The sequence below is a fragment of the Anabrus simplex genome, chromosome 2 (assembly GCF_040414725.1).
Source record: "Anabrus simplex isolate iqAnaSimp1 chromosome 2, ASM4041472v1, whole genome shotgun sequence".
Taxonomy (NCBI): Eukaryota; Metazoa; Arthropoda; class Insecta; order Orthoptera; family Tettigoniidae; genus Anabrus; species Anabrus simplex.
Window position 1 is genome coordinate 758,310,108 of NC_090266.1, and position 18,349 is coordinate 758,328,456.

An 18,349-nucleotide genomic window follows, 5' to 3' on the forward strand; every position below is an offset into this window, starting at 1 on the left:
ATTGGGTGAATTTTTAGAAATACTATATCTACAGGGTATCTCAGGAACGTAACATGTTACATACGTGAAAACTGGTATTTGGAATCTCCTATAAAAGTAAACGATAAATGCTTTTCGTTTACTTATCGTCATGAAACAAACTAGAGATTAACCAGTATAATAATGCTCTTCAGGTCCTGCTCACCCGATGAGTGAAACTGAGCACTGTCCCTGCATTGCAAGAGACCATAGCCCTTCGGGGATTCACAGGGCTAATTTATTTATTTATTTATTTAATTAATTTATTTAGAAAAGTAAAGAAACATAGGTGAATTTTTTTTGGAAAATCTGCTCAAAGGGAACAAAAAAGGGGGTGAAATTTTAAAATGGTCATATCTACACTATCTCAAAAACTTAACATGTTACAGAAGTGGAAATCGGCATTTTTAATCTCTATGTAAAATAAAGAAACACGTAATTTTTGTTTTTGGAAAAACCACTTGGGGTGAAAGAATTGAAAAATTAATTGAATTATTTGTATGAGGATACTTATAACGACGACCTACAACCTGTTTTCCAGTCATTGACCGGGTTAGGGATGTGATGAATGAAGCAGATACAGGCTATTAGTAGGATGGGGTCGCCACACCCAAAGTGATTTATTAATGACTGATAAATGCTATGAAATGAGAATGGAGAGTGTTGCTGGAATGAAAGATGACAGGGAAAACCGGAGTATCCGGAGAAAAACCTGTCCCGCCTTCGCATTGTCCAGCACAAATCTCACATGGAGTGACCGGGATTTGAACCACGGTATCCAGCGGTGAGAGGCCGACGCGCTGCCGTCTGAGCCACGGAGGCTCCTATGAGGATACTTATATCTATTAAAAAATAAAGTTGTTACAGACGTGAACATTTGTATTTGGAATCTTCTTTAAAAGTAGAGAAACACGCATTTTGCTGGAAAATCAACAGGGGAGAGGGGAGGGTGTGTGTGTGAAAAGGGTTGAATTCATTTTAAGAGGACACTTATATCTCAAAAATTAAAGATGTTACAGTCGTGATAATTGGTATTTGGAAGCTCATTTATTAATAAAGAAACACGTATTTTGTTGTTTTCAGAAAATTCATTCAGGGTGGGGGAGTGTGAAAGGAAGTGAAAAAGTGAATTCTTTTTATGCGGATACTTATGTCTCATAAACTGAAGGTTACAGACGTGAAAATTGGTAGGCCTATTTGGAATCTCATTTAAATATAAAGAAACATGCCTTCTTTTCTGAGGGGTGAAGGAGTCACCTTAACCACGGGGTGTGGTGAAAAATGAGTTGAATTATTTTAATGAGGATACATATATCTCAAAAACTGAAGCTGTTACAAACATGAAAAGTTGTATTTGGAATCTTCTTTCAAAGTAAAGAAACACGTATTCTTTTTTTCCCTTTTTTACAATTTGCTTTACGTCGCTCCGATAAGATATGTCTTACGGCGACGATGGGACAAGAAAGGAATAAGAGTGGTAAGGAAGCGACCGTGGCCTTAATTAAGGTAAAGTTCCAGTATTTGCCTTGTGTGAAAATGGGAAACCACGGAAAACCATCTTCAAGGCCGCCGACAGTGGGGTTCGAACTCACTATCTCCCGGATGCAAGCTCACAGCTGCGCGCCCCTAACCGCACGGAGAATACAGGAACACGTATTTTTTGTTTTCCTTAAAAGGTTGAGAATTGAATAACTTTTTATGAGGATGCTTATATCTCAAAAAACTGGAGATATTACAGACGTGAATATTGGTACATCTAATCTCCTTTAAAAATAAAGAAATATGTTTGATTTTTCCGACTTGAGAAGAGACTTTTTCTCACATGTACAGTTCTATGTCACTTGGTCGTCTTAGCCCCAAAAGGCAATACCACACACGTTATTTAGAAAAGAGTTTCTGGGGTAAATGAAACTCAATTTTTCGGTGAACTTTTGTACTTCAGAGATTTTCAGATAATGCGTTAGTACAGTACCGAAGGAACGATTACTATTATCAAATTACGAAATCCACGCGGGCAAAGTCGCGGGTAACTGCTAGTAATATATAAATAATAAACATATAATGCCATTTTAGGACAAAATGTCACTCGTGTATTCAGGCACGCATCCCAATGCTTTACCAAGCGCCAGATATTGTCCGAGAAGAAGGATCTTGGTTGCTGCTCAAACTATCCTAGAACAGTAGCCTTCAGTTCGTCACCGTTGCGAGAGCGATCGCTCTGCAGAAATTTCTTGAGAAACCATGACAAACTGTAATCACAAGATAACAGGTGAAGGTCAGTAGTTTTTTGACATCATACCCGGAACATGCATACAAAATGGTTCATTATCGTCTTCGACACACATTTCTCACGTTCGTGTATAAGACTCATTAATGAATTTCACACGTCTGACAACCTACTGCAGTCAAGAATTGTATTCCAACGCGCTGATACTCTTTTTACGGGTTCCGAATCGCCGCCGTATTTGCTCACTATCTACACAGCCAAACGATACACGTCAACTGCCTACTCCTGTCGGAGAACGTTGGTGTATGGTTGCCTCTTTTCCCTCTGCTAAGACAGGTCGCTGATGCGCGCTCAGTGTAGTAAGCATTGGGGCCCGGGCGTGTTTCACTTGGTCCCGCTTAGTAATTGAGCCCGTACCCTGCATATGCCTCTAAAATAGATAGTTCAACATCATCTCATGTGTTGACAGCCCTAATGAAAACGGTTACTGTATCAATCCAGAGAGAGGGAATCTTCAGAGCAGTCACATATTCAGTTCTTCCGTTCTAGAAATATATTGAGTGGTTTGATACCAGCTCCCAGAGAATTTCGCCAGCTGTAATCATTGTAGAATTCCCAGGAGTATTTCTCACATTAGTCTCTAGAAAATGGTGATAAAGTATTTTATCTCTTCGTTGCGCCTTTGGTCGCTAAGGTTCTCTCACCTAACGTTCAATTGGCACGAAAGGGCCGAGGATGACTGCCGTGGTAACCCTCACTTTGGGGGTTACGTTTCCGGAGTATCCGAGGAGTTTCATGGCATGCCCAAGGGGTACGTTTGATTATTCTTATTATTATTTTTATTATTATTATTATTATTATTATTATTATTATTATTATTTTTCTTTCCCTTTTATGTACAATATGTGGAGTTTGAAAGAGTGAATATTGGCATAGGCTGGACATTGTTATTTTTCTCATTTAACGGATCAAATGGGTAATTGTTACTGTAGATCTAGAGAAAAATAATAAAGTATCAGTATATCAGTACCTAACGTTCAATATTATGCGAACATTGTCAAGGAATACTCGCTCTTCGTAATATATGTGCTGCAGGTCAGTATTTCCACCAAAAATATTATCACATACCTTATTTTCGCAGGCGCAGCAACGATGCGAATCCTTGAACTGTCTGTCTCAGACATACTGTAAATCAATGTAAATAGTTACATTAACATAACAAAGATTATCACCCATTCATTTTGAAAATTTGTAAAAAATGATCCTATCCCGCAAAAGAAAACTACAAAACAACTTCAACCTAATACTCCTTTATCGGAATATCAAACAAGAGAATACTTATTGTAACAAATAAAGGATACAAATTTCATATTAAATTAAAGTGAAATGGCTTTACTTTATCCAAGCCTTCGAGAAAAGTTCAAACTAGTCAACGTTATTGAATTTTGAGAAGATAGATTCGACATTATAATCTATTAGCTTCATAGTCCGTATTGATAGTTCAAACGCACAAATAAGAAGGGTGAGTTCTCCACCTAATCAATACTTTATTTTATATGGTGTCAATATTATTGACATAGAAGGACAGTACCGGTTTCGACCTGTAAATAGGTCATTTTCAGCTGTTGAAGACCCTGTTTAATAGCGACTGTACAGAATAAATACTACTAAAATTAAAATTAAACAAGAATGCCTTAAAATAAACATGAATGCCACTATTCTAAAACTATTTAAGGTTAAGATATATACATATGGTACAGTTTTGAGGGTTAGAGGACATTTTCCCTAGCGCCATGATTTCTACATATTTCAAAAATTATATTTGCTGAGGTGTGATACAATTCTAAGAGTTTATCAAGATTCACTGACATTCTGGTGTCAAGTTCGAATATCTATGTTAAATGCAAATACTATGTCCAACGGTTTTATGAGATGTTTCAAGGTGTAGGCTATTGTCGGGCAGCAAATATGCGGGGACGTCGTATTCATTAGAATAAGAGGTTCAGCGACCTGTTTACAGATACATAGCTTATTCTCAGTCTATATCAATGTTGAAAAACATCCTAGTGAATGCCACTATACTAAAAATACTTAACGTTAAGATATATACACCGAGCTCGATAGCTGCAGTCGCTTAAGTGCGGCCAGTATCCAGTATTCGGGAGATAGTAGGTTCGAACCCCACTGTCGGCAGCCCTGAAAATGGTTTTCCGTGGTTTCCCATTTTCACACCAGGCAAATGCTGGGGCTGTACCTTAACTAAGGCCACAGCCGCTTCCTTCCCACTCCTAGCCCTTTCCTCTCTCTTCGTCGCCATAAGACCTCTCTGTGTCGGTGCGACGTAAAGCAACTAGAAAAAGAGATATATACATATGGTACAGTTTTGGGGGTTAAAGGGCTTTCATCCTGGCCCCATGATTTCTACTTATTTCAAAAATTATATTTGTTGAGATTGAAATCGGATACAATTCTTAGAGTTTATGAAGATTCGGTTCAAATTAATGCCTAGAGTGGTAGTTTAGTCTTCGCTGTTCGTCTTGTTTCCTGGGATTGTTTCACTTCACTCTTCTCCTAATTTCAGTTTGAATTTTCATGAACCTTCTATTGAATAAGAAAGTTTTCTTTATCAACCTCTTATCCGTCGGCTGCACAACAGATGTAATGTTATTTACATGTAAAAATTCATTAAAATGTAAGTAATGGGTAGAGAAGATGAAACGAGCTTGCCATCCAAATTGCAAACACTCCAAGATTCTAATGTGTGCTTGAAAAATGAGTTAATCTGGGCGGCCGTCAGGCAGGACATGAATTTAATCTTGACGTCCTGCTTTCCTTAGATCCGGTGGGTGAGATGGAGGGGAGAGTAATTGCGTTAACAAGTCCATTGTGTCTTCGTAGCGAGGTGGGCTGCACCGGTGTATGCATAACTTAGGAGTGCGCGGGCCTCCCGTCTCCACTTCATTATTGCTGTCTAAATTCACAGCACAGGCGAATGGACGGACGAGAGAACAACTTCCATTATACAAAAACATGTTCTTATACAAAGTGGCGGAGATTGGTGGCTTCACGCCAAAGCCGACACAACTAATTTTCATTTCCGTCATCTATTATGTCTCAAACCATCCCACAGACGAACAGAAGTCTTCGAACGTCTCGATTGCAGATGCTTAGACGAGATTCACACTGACACGTCAACCATTCTGTTGTTTCGCTAAGTTCATTTTTGCTAGTTGTTCAGCATCATACTAACACAGGTAGGTTTTCTGCGACCCCAGAATAGGGAAATCCTAGTGTTGAGAATATAGAGACCATGTACATAAGTAGGATGTAGCTCCCGGAATTTGTATAGGAAAATTGGAAACTAAGAATTGGCCAAATTTGAGTTGAAAATAATATACGTAAATTTACCACTTTTTTAAGTATCACATTTGTATGAAGAAGTACGAATAAATATGGGGTTTCGTAATCATGCATGTACTCAACACAAAATTCTGCCACAAAAATATGTAACAGTGTAGAGCCAGCGACGAACACCTTAGTCAGAAATGGTTTTGGTCGATAATATTTTTTACTTTTATCTGGTTCTGTCTTCATATTTCTTCAGTTTTTGTAGGTTTTTAAAATATATTAACCGTATCTTGTTAGTAGTATATCTGTTCATTGATATGTATGTACTCTGTAGTGTATTTATTTTAAATTGTGTTTGTTTGTTAGTTTCGCCTGTAATTGGTATATGCCTAATTGCCAATAAACTAATATTCTCTCCTCAGTTTCTAGTTATCCTTAAATGGAGGACAGGAGTATTCCACCCTACTGTTGCCACTCAACTCCCTAGATGACAGTACTAACACGTCAACGACGGGTACGGCAGCTAGTCATAGCCTAAATATTTTTGAAACATTAAAAGTAGTAGCTGCAGAAATTTCAGAGGTATGAGGGAAATAAATTTGCCAGTTTTAACATTGACGAAAGAGGAAATTCTATCTACCCTTAGGACCTAATGGTAGGGAGGTAGTTTATTCATAGTCGATTAACCGGCAGAAGGACAAAAGGAAATAGGCCAGTATATGCTGAGGGCAACACTGTGCATGCCTTGGAACTAAGAGCCCCTGCAGATTTTGTATTCCATAACAGAGACGTAACATGCTAGTGATGAAGTCTAAGGTAATGGAATTTGAAATATGTAAATGTCTGAGGGTGACAATGGCAAGCCAACTAGAAGGAGTACACCCAAATACTGCTACCGAAATCAAGAAGATTTAACGATTCAGTTGCGTGGCTCAGCCACACACTCAGTGATGTAAACTGAACTTTCTGCGGTGTATTTATTCGGAGACTTGTGTATGCTCCTGCATGAGTAACCGATTGCTGGTCTACGTCTCACTGCATCTAAGGGACCTTTTCTTTGGCCTGAAGTGGTAGCTTCCCACAGTGAGGGATACAGTATAATTAATGTAGAGACTAAGCATATCGTAACAATCTGTATTCTAGACATTACTTTCGACATTGTAAACAAAACATACCAGTAGTCTGACAAGCTCCACTTTATAACTTTTAACGTTATCTACAGATATATACCATGGTATATACAAACTCGGTAGAAACACAAAACAAATTCATAACACATTTGTTATGTTTTACATTTGATTCTTTCAACTAAGAAAATTATGCCATTTTCATGTTCAGATTCGTATGTGTGATGGCTATACATATATACACAAACCAATCTTAAACGAGGTAAGCCACAGCGACAGCCTTTTATTTTGTCCAGCTCTTGACCTCAGAGTTGTGATGACAAAATAATGCAACAGCACGCATTCGGGTCGAACACGATCGTCAAAATGGACTACACACGCCTTTTAAGAAACAGAAATCGAGGATATATGACACAAATCTGAGCGTTAATAATAATAATAATAATAATAATAATAATAATAATAATAATAATAATAATGGTCTTACGTCCCACTAACTACTTTTACGGTTTTCGGAGATGACGAGGAGCTAGAATTTTGTCCCGCAGGAGTTATTTAACGTATCGTTAAATCTACTGAAAAAAGGCTGACGTATTTGAGAAGCTTCAAATATCACTGGACTCATCCGGAATGAAGCCCACCAGTTTGAGCTCAGAAAACCAGCGCCTTACCGTCTGAACTACTATACTCACCCCGGGATCACTAGAATATATATTACATTTTGTTTTACCTTGCACTGACATAGATAGGTCTTACGCTGATGATGGGATAGGAAAGGGCTAGGAGTGGGAAGGAAGCGACCGTGGCCTCAATTAAGATACAGCGTTGTGTGCAAATGGGGTAACCACGGAAAACAAATTTCGGGGCTGCCGACATTGGGATTCGAATCTACCACCTCCCGAATGCGAGGTGACAACTTAGTGACCGAAACCGCGTAGCCACTTACTCGGTGTCACTAGAATAGTTTTGCAAATTAATGCTCTGATATTGTCAAGCTTTCCTGTGTTGAAATGTTAGGTTTAATGTTTATTTTCTCAGTATTATTGCGATAGTTTTGAACTTGACGACTGTTCTGCGAAATACACGCCGGGATCAAAGCCGCCAGCTTGGACTCAGAAATCAGCGCTCCGCCGTCTGGGCCACTCAGGCCGGGTGCTAATGGTTTAACGTCACAATAACAAACGTTGGCGATTGGGTGGGAAACTCTTAGGACTTAATTAAGTTATAGCCCAGCATTTTCCTATTGAGGAAATATGAAACAACGGAAAATCTTCAGTGTTGCCGACGGTGGGGTTCGAAAGCACCTTCTCCCAAATACAAGCTTACAGCTACATCACTCCTACTACGAAACCATCTAGGGTACCGGTTGTTTCCGCTAGCTGTCCCGTGCCATTCTTTATAGAAAACAGATTATTGGTGAGCATAGTGTGAAAGTACCTTACTTGAAATCCAACCAAATCCTCACAAGTGTACAGTGGTGGATTAGCGCAGGTTAACAGAAGTTTACACAACAAAAATCAAGATTCTATAATTTTAAACAAGGAGAATGCGGAATGAAATCTAAATCTTTACTCTATGTTTGAATAGCATATTTTCTCTTCATTCAACTGTAATACAAGAAGGTCATTGCGTTTTTATTAATAAAATTCTAGCACTGAATTGATGAAGCAAGTCAGTACGTGATCTTCGTATACATTTTAAAAATGTAAAAAAAACCATTTACATAGTTACGGAGTTTTTATGAATGGAATGATATTTCCTTTACTTTAAGTGAAATTCCAAGTCAATTAAGTTCGTCTGCTTAACGTCACTAAAGTGGCTCATAAGTTCGTGTGGATGAAATTCTTCTTAAGTTATTACGAATACTGGCAGTGAGTCAGTCTGCTACCGAGACTCAGTGCTGTCACTGATTTTCCTTGAATTTAAATTTTACACCTGGGAATCTAGATATCTTTAAGGTAGTGCGATAAAAGGAATAACGTACCATTCTTTAGGGCAAACATATTATATTATGAAAGCCCAATTCTATTTACATATGTTGAAATGTTGCAATATGTTGGTACATTTAAGACTTGTTTAAAATTAAAATATGGGAAGTTCCTGCTATCTTGTTGACCTGGAAATTCGCGAAAATCTCTAAACAATAAAAATCATAGACTGAAAATACACGGATTTTTTAGGCGGAAATGGTAGCTGTGCTGAATATGAATATAAACACTTCAAGGTTATATGCACTAACTGTCTAAACTCCTTCCCAATACGAGCATTGTAAATGGTAAGGCGGAGAAATTGGTTTTAGGACATGAAACCTTATTACTCCAAATTATATTGACTTGTCATTTCAAAAGTCCACACAAATGTGCCATAAAATGTACTGTATCATTATAAGCTATATGTACAGTGTTATACATTCAGCTTTGGATAAGCTTTCTGGTGAAAACCGCAAAAATATTCTATGGGACGTAGAAGGAATATTATTATTAAACCGCCAAAAAACGAGAACACATTGAAGAAAGAAATCAAAGAGTTATCATACTCTAAACTTTGGCTTCACAGTCTCTGTTTTAACACGCTTGGCTATGCTAAGAAACAATCTAATCAGTCCAATAAATGTGTCAATCCTATGATTACAGCAAATGCTGTTGTGTTTGTAGGTTGTAGAAGTATAATTATAAATGTTTTAGGATAAGATTCTTGATACTATTTTTCTCAACTAAATATTGTGTTGACAGACGTAGGGCAAATATTTCACTTAGTCATTTCCGCTGAAAGTCGTCGCGACTTGGAATCGAACCTTTGAACTGCGACTTCGCAGTCCTCCGTAGAAATGGACTCACCGAGCGTGGGCTTTACAATAGATGCAGTCTAACTCATTAAACCAGTTATCAGTGCAGGTAATGATGATTATTTTCTTAACTCTATTCGGACATGTTTTGTTTCAATATATGTAATCTCTCTTGCTCAAGCATATGCTATAATTTTCTTGTTTTCTTCTTTTTTATATCATTAAGTAAGTGTGCGTGCCACGCTGCTGAGAGTTTGGTCTGTGTTTTCCACTAACAGGTCAGGTTGTCTTCCGCCGAAAAGGCAGGATGGGGAAGAAGGGGCAAATAGAAGCTAAAGAACTGTATAATTCAAAGCTGCACTAATTGATACTAAATTATTAAGCCTAACAAAACAGCCTTGTAACAGTATCAATGCTTGTTTGACCTCATTTTCTGGAAACAACACAGAGCTAACGGAGGAAGGAGAGAGAGGAGACGCTGTAAGAAAAACAGGAACGTGCACAAGGCAGACATTGCAAACTTCGTTACGGTAATAGATTTGATTTACACAGACAAGGAGGGGGCTGATGAAGTTAGAAAACGCAGGATGTCTTGCATAAATATCATTTAGGTTACATAAAAAAGTGGCATTGACGTGTTCTTCTACGGAGGAAGGGAGGAGAAAGGGTGTGGGGGAGGCTGGGTGCTCACTCAAGAATTCTGAACAGTCGCCCTAGTGACAGTATTGCAAATATGCAAGTGTTTAACCGGAAGGTGCGTGCATGGCCATAAGAGGGGAACCAAATTCAAGCCTGGTTGAGTTTCTAACCTCATATCCGTGGTTATTGTGGAACAAGTGGTGCTGAAGGCGACGTGCTTCCTGCCGGTGGTGTAGGCGACACCTACATGAGCGGAGCCTACCTGCGTATTAGATTATTTCCTAAAGTTTGAAAATACGAGAAAATAGACGTATGAGATTACTTGACATGTTATATAACAGTCTACTTATTTCTTGAATCTATTTATTTTTAACAGAGGTGCACATGGCCCTGAGGTTCACTCATCCTACACCAAAAATGAGTACTAGGTTAATTCCTGGGGGCAAACGCGGCCTGGAATAGAGCCAACCACTCTACCCCGTCAAGTGCCGAGCTTAAGGATAGTTGAAGCCTTTACCTTCCACCCCTCCAAGGGCCTTCATGGCCTGTACGGAGATGACTTTGCTTTTTCAATTTTTTTTAATACGTTGCTATGTATCTTCATTTTTCCTTCCATCATCCGGCTCCATGGCTAAATGGTTAGCGTTCTGGCCTTTGGTCACAAGGGTCCGAGTTCGTTTCCCGGCATAGTCAGGAATTTTAACCGTAATTGGTTAATTTCGCTGGCACAAGGGCAGAATGTACAGTATGTGTCGTCTTCGTCCTCATTTCACCCTCATCACGACGGACAAGTCACCTACAGGGGTCAAATCAAAAGACCTGCATCTGGCGAGCCCAACTTGTCCTCGGACACTCCCGGCACTAAAGGCCACACGCCATTTCATTTCATTTTTTCCCCTTTCCTCTTATAACTAGTACATTCGATTACGACTAAGCCGTGTGTGATAGTTGAATGCTATATATACACTTTTAAGTAGTTTCACTCTCCCTCTCCAGACCTCTCGAATGAAATATCATTGCTAATCAAACATGTAACAAACGTTGTATAATGAGAGAGCTAAGTATTCTGGAAAATTAAAAAAATCTTCACTGTCGCTACGTTACATTTTTAGAATACTGACATTTAAGTATGGACTTTTTGAGTCGGCATCAGTAGCACATTTGGTTAGTCGTCTGTTCTCAAAGTGGGCTGGTTCGATCCCATCTGAGGTCGGTGGCACTGGAGGGTGTTCAAATGCGTCAGTTCCGTACAGTTGGCATCCTAAACGTTAAGGAGTTCCTGCGGGACATATTACGACACGCAAGTGTCTGCTAGGACTATTAGCAATTAGAATAGACTTTAAATAAAACATTATTATTGAACTTGAAGACTACGACCTACAATAATCAATCTTGTTTAGGTCAAACTGAATCACTTAGATTTGTAGCGTTGACTGACCATATGAAAGTAATTGTACTTTGGAAGTTGAGTGTTAAGGTAACAATGTGTCTCTTAAGCAACATCAGGGTGCGAAATCAGAAAGAAATGTCTCGGGGGTGGGGGTGGGGAGGAGGATCATAGGACTTAACTACTAGTGTTTATCTCAGGCAGTACCCGGCGGGGGAGGGGGTATATAATTTCCCTGTAAGTAAATTACCCCTCCCCCAAAATTGTAAATTTTAACTCTTTTTTGGAATTATGTTCTTATAATAAGAACGATAAAATTTGGAAAGTTATTCCTTGTAGGCAATTATATATTTTTTTCGTTAGTCACTATACAGTTCAATACAAATATTAGTAACCAGTAGGCATTTCGAACTCGGCGCCTATTATTGCTTATGTTTTTATGAAAATATGCACAGTAATAAACATTAATTTCAGTAATATATGTGTTCTACATTTTCTTCATTATTTTATGAAAGAATCCCCCCCAAAAGGCAATTTTAGTGGGTAGGACCCTTTGATATAAATTCGTGGCTGGGAGTAAAATTCTCCCGCCCCGCGATTTTGCATGCTGAGAAACACATTCAAAAAGTAACTTCCGTGCCGAGGAGTGACTTTCCATTTGAATAACATGTTAGGTTGTCTGTCTTTCTTTCTTGTAATACGTTCTTGCAAAATTCGGATCGGCTTTAAGTACTATTAACATAGATGTATGCATACATTTTATATTTATGAGCCCTTTACAAGTTGCTTTACGTCGCACAGACACAGATAGGTCTTATGGCAACGATGGGACAGGAGAGGGATGGAAGGAAGTGTCCGTGGTCTTAATTAAGGTACAGCCCCAGCATTTTCCTGTTGTGAAAATGGGAAACCACGGAAAACCATCTTCAGGGCTGCCGACAGTGGGGTTTGAACCCACTATTTCCCGAATACTGGATACTGGCCGCACTTAAGCGACTGAAGCTATCGATCCCGGTTATTTATGGGATTGAGTGAGTTCGCATTTCTTTCATCCCCATCTTAAATAAACATTTCAGAGAACATTATCTCAGTGGGTACACTTGATGGAAAAGAAAATGTAATTGCAATTATAGTATTGAATGCCTTTCTACAATATAGCTTTCGGTTTTATTCCCTATTCTATATCTCAGTACTAACTCTAAACATTCTATTCCCTTTAATGTTAAGCAATTATTTTTGCAGAAGTAATTAACAAGTTTTAATCGTCAATGAAATTCATTTTTTCTTATTTCCAGGCGTCTTCAATAACCAAAGCGGTGAAGCAGCAGCGGGACCGAGACCGCGACAGGGAAGCTGAGCCACTGGGCAATGGGAAGTCGAGCCCGAACCTCCAGGTGCCCGTTAGTAGTAGTCGGTCACCACCACAGTCTCTCCCAGCTCCCCCGTCGTCGCAACAACCCCCACTTCCGATCCCACCTCCTCAGCAACCACCTCAGCAACAAACACCACAACCCCAACCGCAACAAAGTCAACAACAGCAACAACAACAGCATCAGCAGCAGCAACAACAACAGCATCAGCAACAGCAGCAGCAACAGCAGCAGCAACAGCAACAACAGCAGCAGCAGATGATGCTGTCACCAGCATCAGGTCTCCATCAGATGCAGCAACTACTGCAACAGCAGATTCTCAGTCCTGCGCAGCTGCAGTCTTTGATGCAGCAACATTCGCTTTTTCTGCAACAACAGCAGCAACAGCAGCAGCAACAACAACAACAGCAACATCACCAACAGGTATAAAGATCATTTGTGTTATTCACGCGGATATAAAGGTGCTTACAAGTTTTTGCACAATTTCTTGCGTATGCGATGTCCTCACGGATATTGTAGCTAGGACAGACTCGACCAACATAGGGAATATGGAGTGACTTTTAGAGCACATGGGAAGCTAATTTATCGACAATGGAGATGAAGCAATGAAGAGGTGATAAGAAGACTGAGGAAAGAACAGCAGCTAGGCAGAGGGTGATAGTTTGAATTACAGTCCATGAATGAGCCAATAGATTCACTTTAACTCCTTAGTTTTCAACATGAAGCAACACTACTTTAAGTGTGCAACAGAAGTTCCAACCATAACTAAAGATTTTTCCCATTTCCAACTGTTTAGAATGCACTGGAAACCTGGCCGGAGGAAGTAGTTCAGAGGCTTGTCTAACATAGTTGCAATTCCTTACTACTTGCGAAACATCAACAAGGGGAAGTTGAAAAATTTCTCCTGATACTTTATTATTCTATTCCCTTTTCCACGTAGTTCCTGGAGAAATATTTAAGTAGCACAGGAAAGTTACAGTTTGTAGTTTCCACCATACATTGGACGTCATTCGAGTCCACTTAGCCACTGTGGCATGTTCTTGTTTTTTGCAGGAGGGGGATAATCACTACCATAGTTTTATGACCTCCATTAAACATTCCATCAAAATTCCCTGCTCGATGTACCACTGGTTATTATTGGTTGACAACAGCTCATCACGACGTAGGCATTTCACAAGCATAACCTATGGGATTTCTTACTGCAGCCCTGGACGCCTTTCTTTCCTTTTCTGTCAGAGTTTCTTCTTTCCTCGCTACACATTTGTTTCTGTCTGGTGGTAGTAATGATGGTGATTATTGTTTTAAGGTGAAGTACAACTATCCCTTCTTAATAATAATTGGAAGGGAAATACGTGAGAAAATGCCGGACGCTTCGAAGAATGAAGGTAACGGCGAGGAAAAGGGAAGGGTCACTATAGGCGTGAAAAAGAAAACTCCCTAGACCTCGCAATCTTAACCACTGGGGTCTGAAAAGAGCAAGAGATGACCAAGGAAGGTTATATAGGGACGATTAATGTAAGTATGTATTTATTGGATGACTTTTAGTGCCAAGTGTATCCAAGGACATTTTCGGCTCGCCTGGCGTAGCCCTTGTAAGGCGGGCGAAGTCTGCCTTGTATAGGAACTGTGTGCTCCTTTTATAGTGGAGAATTGTGTTGTGTGATTGCAGGAATGTTGGGACCGTACAAATACCCAGTTCCCGAGCCAGGGGAAATAACCATTTAAGGTTAAAATCCCCGACCCGGCCGGGAATCGAACCTTCGTCCCTCTGAACTGAACGCGACTACGCTGACCATTCAGCCGGACACTTGACACAAGTAATTCGAAGCTATGCAAAACTCAGCTCGGTCTACCATGGTCTCTAACGCACACTCCTATGATCAGAGTTTCTGAATTGCCATCCCTTTTCGCCACATTTTACGACAGACAGACGATACCGACGATGTGATCTATACCCCTACTCACTTGGGCTCTGCTTCGATGCTGAATTATTTCTTTCCCTAAATTAATTTGTGAATAATAAAAGGATACAGCAAAATCACACTTTTTGGATATTAGTGATTACTTCTTCCATATAGCTTTATGACTCCATTTTCACGTTTAATGATTCTCTTCAATACAGTCTAATGCATTTTGCCTTGATTAGATGACGTGCTTTTTTTGGGAATAATTTCTAATTAAAAAACGGGAAGGATACCTGTTTTCGCCATTGTGATTGTAGGTTGCCTTTAAATATGATTAATAACCAAAACGATGTGGCTTGCATTTTTAAAAGTAGTAAACACTACGTTTGACTTATAAATGGAAGTGCAACTTGTACAATAAGATGCAATTAGCAGCTATGAATGTAAACTCGGTCATGAAGTATTGTCCGTACATGAAGTATTCTCGTGATAATGCACTCTGATCTCTAAATCAGGTATGAACACACCAGTTTAGATCAGCGGTTCTCAACCTTTGGCAAGCTAGACCTGGTCTCAAGAAATTTACCCGTAAATGCGTTTCCAAACTTTTTAAATTTTACATACATTTAGCTAACCTAATCTAAATTATTTGAATAATGTTGTTAATAAACTGATTGGTCGGTAGTTCGTCGGTAATGATGAAGGTTCTCCTGCTTTGTGGATTGCGTTTATATCTGCGTGTTTCCATGCATCGGGAAAGTACCCTAGATGAAGAAGTGAACTGAATATAGATGCAAGGAATGAGTGTGCTTTGTGGATGAGGTGCTTCGTGTTTATGTTAGGGATGAGATAACGTCCAGCAGATTTCTTGATGGGCAGTTTCTTTATCAGATTTTGGGTTTCTCTCGGTGACGTAAATTTGATATTTGAATCTTTCCGGGTAGAATGTTGGAACTTCTTCGACTATTCTGTTGTGCTCGTGGTTTATTGGTGGATTTGGTGTGAAGGCACCTTCAAAGACATCTGCGAGAATATCACATTCTTCGGTGTCGCTCGTCAACCACTTTCAAAGAAGAAATAATGCTTGATTCATGTAATTCTCGTTTGGTTACCTTCCAGAGCGTAAAATCATCGGGAGACGGGATTCTGGTACGATGTAAAACGGTGGTTGCATAAAGTTGTGCTTATTAATCTCATGAGCTGGTTTAATCTGTGTTATTGCCAAGGTAGACGCTCAGACTGCCTTACGCCACATTTTAGGTTTCGCCTTCGGGAGTCTTATGATTTTGAGACGAAAAACGGAATGAATAATTGTAGTTTATTGTCACCTTTGGGATGCTGTGACTGCTTTAAGTGAGGTACTGTACATATGGCGGTGGTGAAGTTCTAAATAGCAGTATCAATATCTACTCTGGTTTTTAGCGACATATATGACTGCAGATGATAATCGAGCTGTGGTTGGTGGAGGTCCCAATTGACATAGCCTTGTATGGCAGAACGGGGCTTCTATTCGAAAGTTTCAGCGGAAAATGACTTAATTACGGGACAGTACTTGAGTCAGTTTCGGCTATAGATCTCGTGTAAATTGGGAGTGAGGAATTTTGGATTAGGGCGATGTCAAGAATATCTGGCGATTAGTTTAAGTTAGATAGGTAGTGAGTCTGACGACAATTATTTTCATGAAATATTTCCACTATAAAATACTTATTCGTGGAAAATGCTAAAAGAAAGTAAATTAACAAATTCCAGGAGAATATCTCGCGACCCGGTATAATTGATACGTCGGTCCGGTAACGGGCCGCGGTTTCGTGGTTGAGAAACACTGAGGCCAACACCGAGTAACAGCAATATAGGCTGCCCGCCGAACGTATTGGATTACACCCTGTGGAACGGGTGAGTATATCCCCAAGGAGAAATGTTGTCTCTCCCTGTCTTCGAGCATGTGACATTCTGGTATATTTGTGAATAATGTGCTCCGCACATAAATTTAATAAAATCAAAGATAAGTTCTCATACTTGGGACGAGTTTTATTATTATTCTGATTTGCGCCATTAGAGACCACGTCATGAAACTAGAAGACATTTCTGGAAGCCTTTTTGCAGCCCTAAAACGTTGCATTCTTTCTCTGGCCGCCTGTATTCTCTCTTCAGTCCAACCGCTGTTCTGCTTTTGCTCATCGTGGAAGCCATTAAAGTTGTTGATCACTGATCTCTATTTTGATCGATTAGAGATGTCCTCCCATGCTGCTGAGGTCCTTCCTTACTTCCTTGAACGATTTATCCCAGACGTTAGGTCTGTTGTTCAACACATTAAAAATCTGCCTCGTTAGTCGGGTTGCATCCATCCTCTCTGTAGAACTTCAATCGTCGTTTCCTTATTGACTCCATCAGCCGTTCATTACCGCTGTACAGCTCGTCTCTTCCTTGGAGTCTGTACTGTCCATCTGTTATCCTAGGACCCATAATTTGGGAAGGATCTTGCGCTCATACTTCTCTGATTCTCTCAGTCCAGCCTTTCCTGTCATTCTGAGGCACTCACTTGCGTACAGACACTCGGGTTTGATCACTGTGTTACAGTGCCTGAGTTTAGCTTTCCTCGAGATTGCCTTTTTTCTTGTAAAGGATATGCATCCGACGAAAATCTGCGGCCTTTTTCTCTCACCTGCTGTTGTTAACTTCTTTCTCACTAGTTTTTATCTGCACTATCTCACCAAGATATCTGAAATCGTTCACTTCTTCTGTTTTAACATACTTTGTTGTTAGGTGCTGAGGTGCTGTTTGGATATTGGTTATGTATTTTGTTTTCTCGAAGGAAATTTGGAGGACAGCTTTCTCTGCCTGCTCTTTCACCATGTTTATTTGTTCCACAGCTGTCTCTATGTTTCCTGACAGGACGAGTATTATTATTATTATTATTATTATTATTATTATTATTATTATTATTATTATTATTATTATTATTTATGCGACATTTACTGAAATCACCTTAAAATATTTCCTTACAAGCAGAGTAATATAATTAAAAAGCATTCACTCAGAAATTCACTGCAAGTTTACTAACTATAACTGACAATATTTCATAACTAATAGTCTAGTGTAATAGTTACAAGGCAATCATAGTTACAAGGCAATTCCCAAAACCTTCACACTGTGATTTAAAGTAGATTGACCGGTACAATGATTTACTACTAGCTTAAAATTGTAAACAGAATGAATGGGATACTCTTCTCTTCTAGTCACGGATAACCATCACTGGTAAGAGTGAACTCGCTTATTTTAAGCAAAACTAATACACGCAGTTGATTTTTATAATGCAAAATACGAAATATATTCTAACTAACAAAATATTACAAAAAATAAAATACGATTTACTAATATTATACCCTATAAATACTTCTTGGGCGTATTTTTAATAGTGAGACAAACTTAATCTTTTAATAATAATAATAATAATAATAATAATAATAATAATAATAATAATAATAATAATAATAATAATAATAATAATCATGTTATTTGTTTTACGTCCCACTAACAACTTTTC

At 39.1% G+C, this 18,349-nt stretch overlaps 1 protein-coding gene across 1 annotated transcript in view; it reads left to right on the forward strand.

Annotated features, from left to right (window-relative positions):
• Positions 1–18,349, forward strand: part of LOC136864437 (forkhead box protein P1) — a 711,481-nt gene that overhangs the window by 464,702 nt on the left and 228,430 nt on the right. Inside the window, exon 3 of the mRNA XM_067141428.2 lies at positions 12,827–13,324. Coding sequence (XP_066997529.2) covers positions 12,827–13,324 — 498 coding nt within the window. The remainder of the gene's footprint in view (positions 1–12,826; positions 13,325–18,349) is intronic.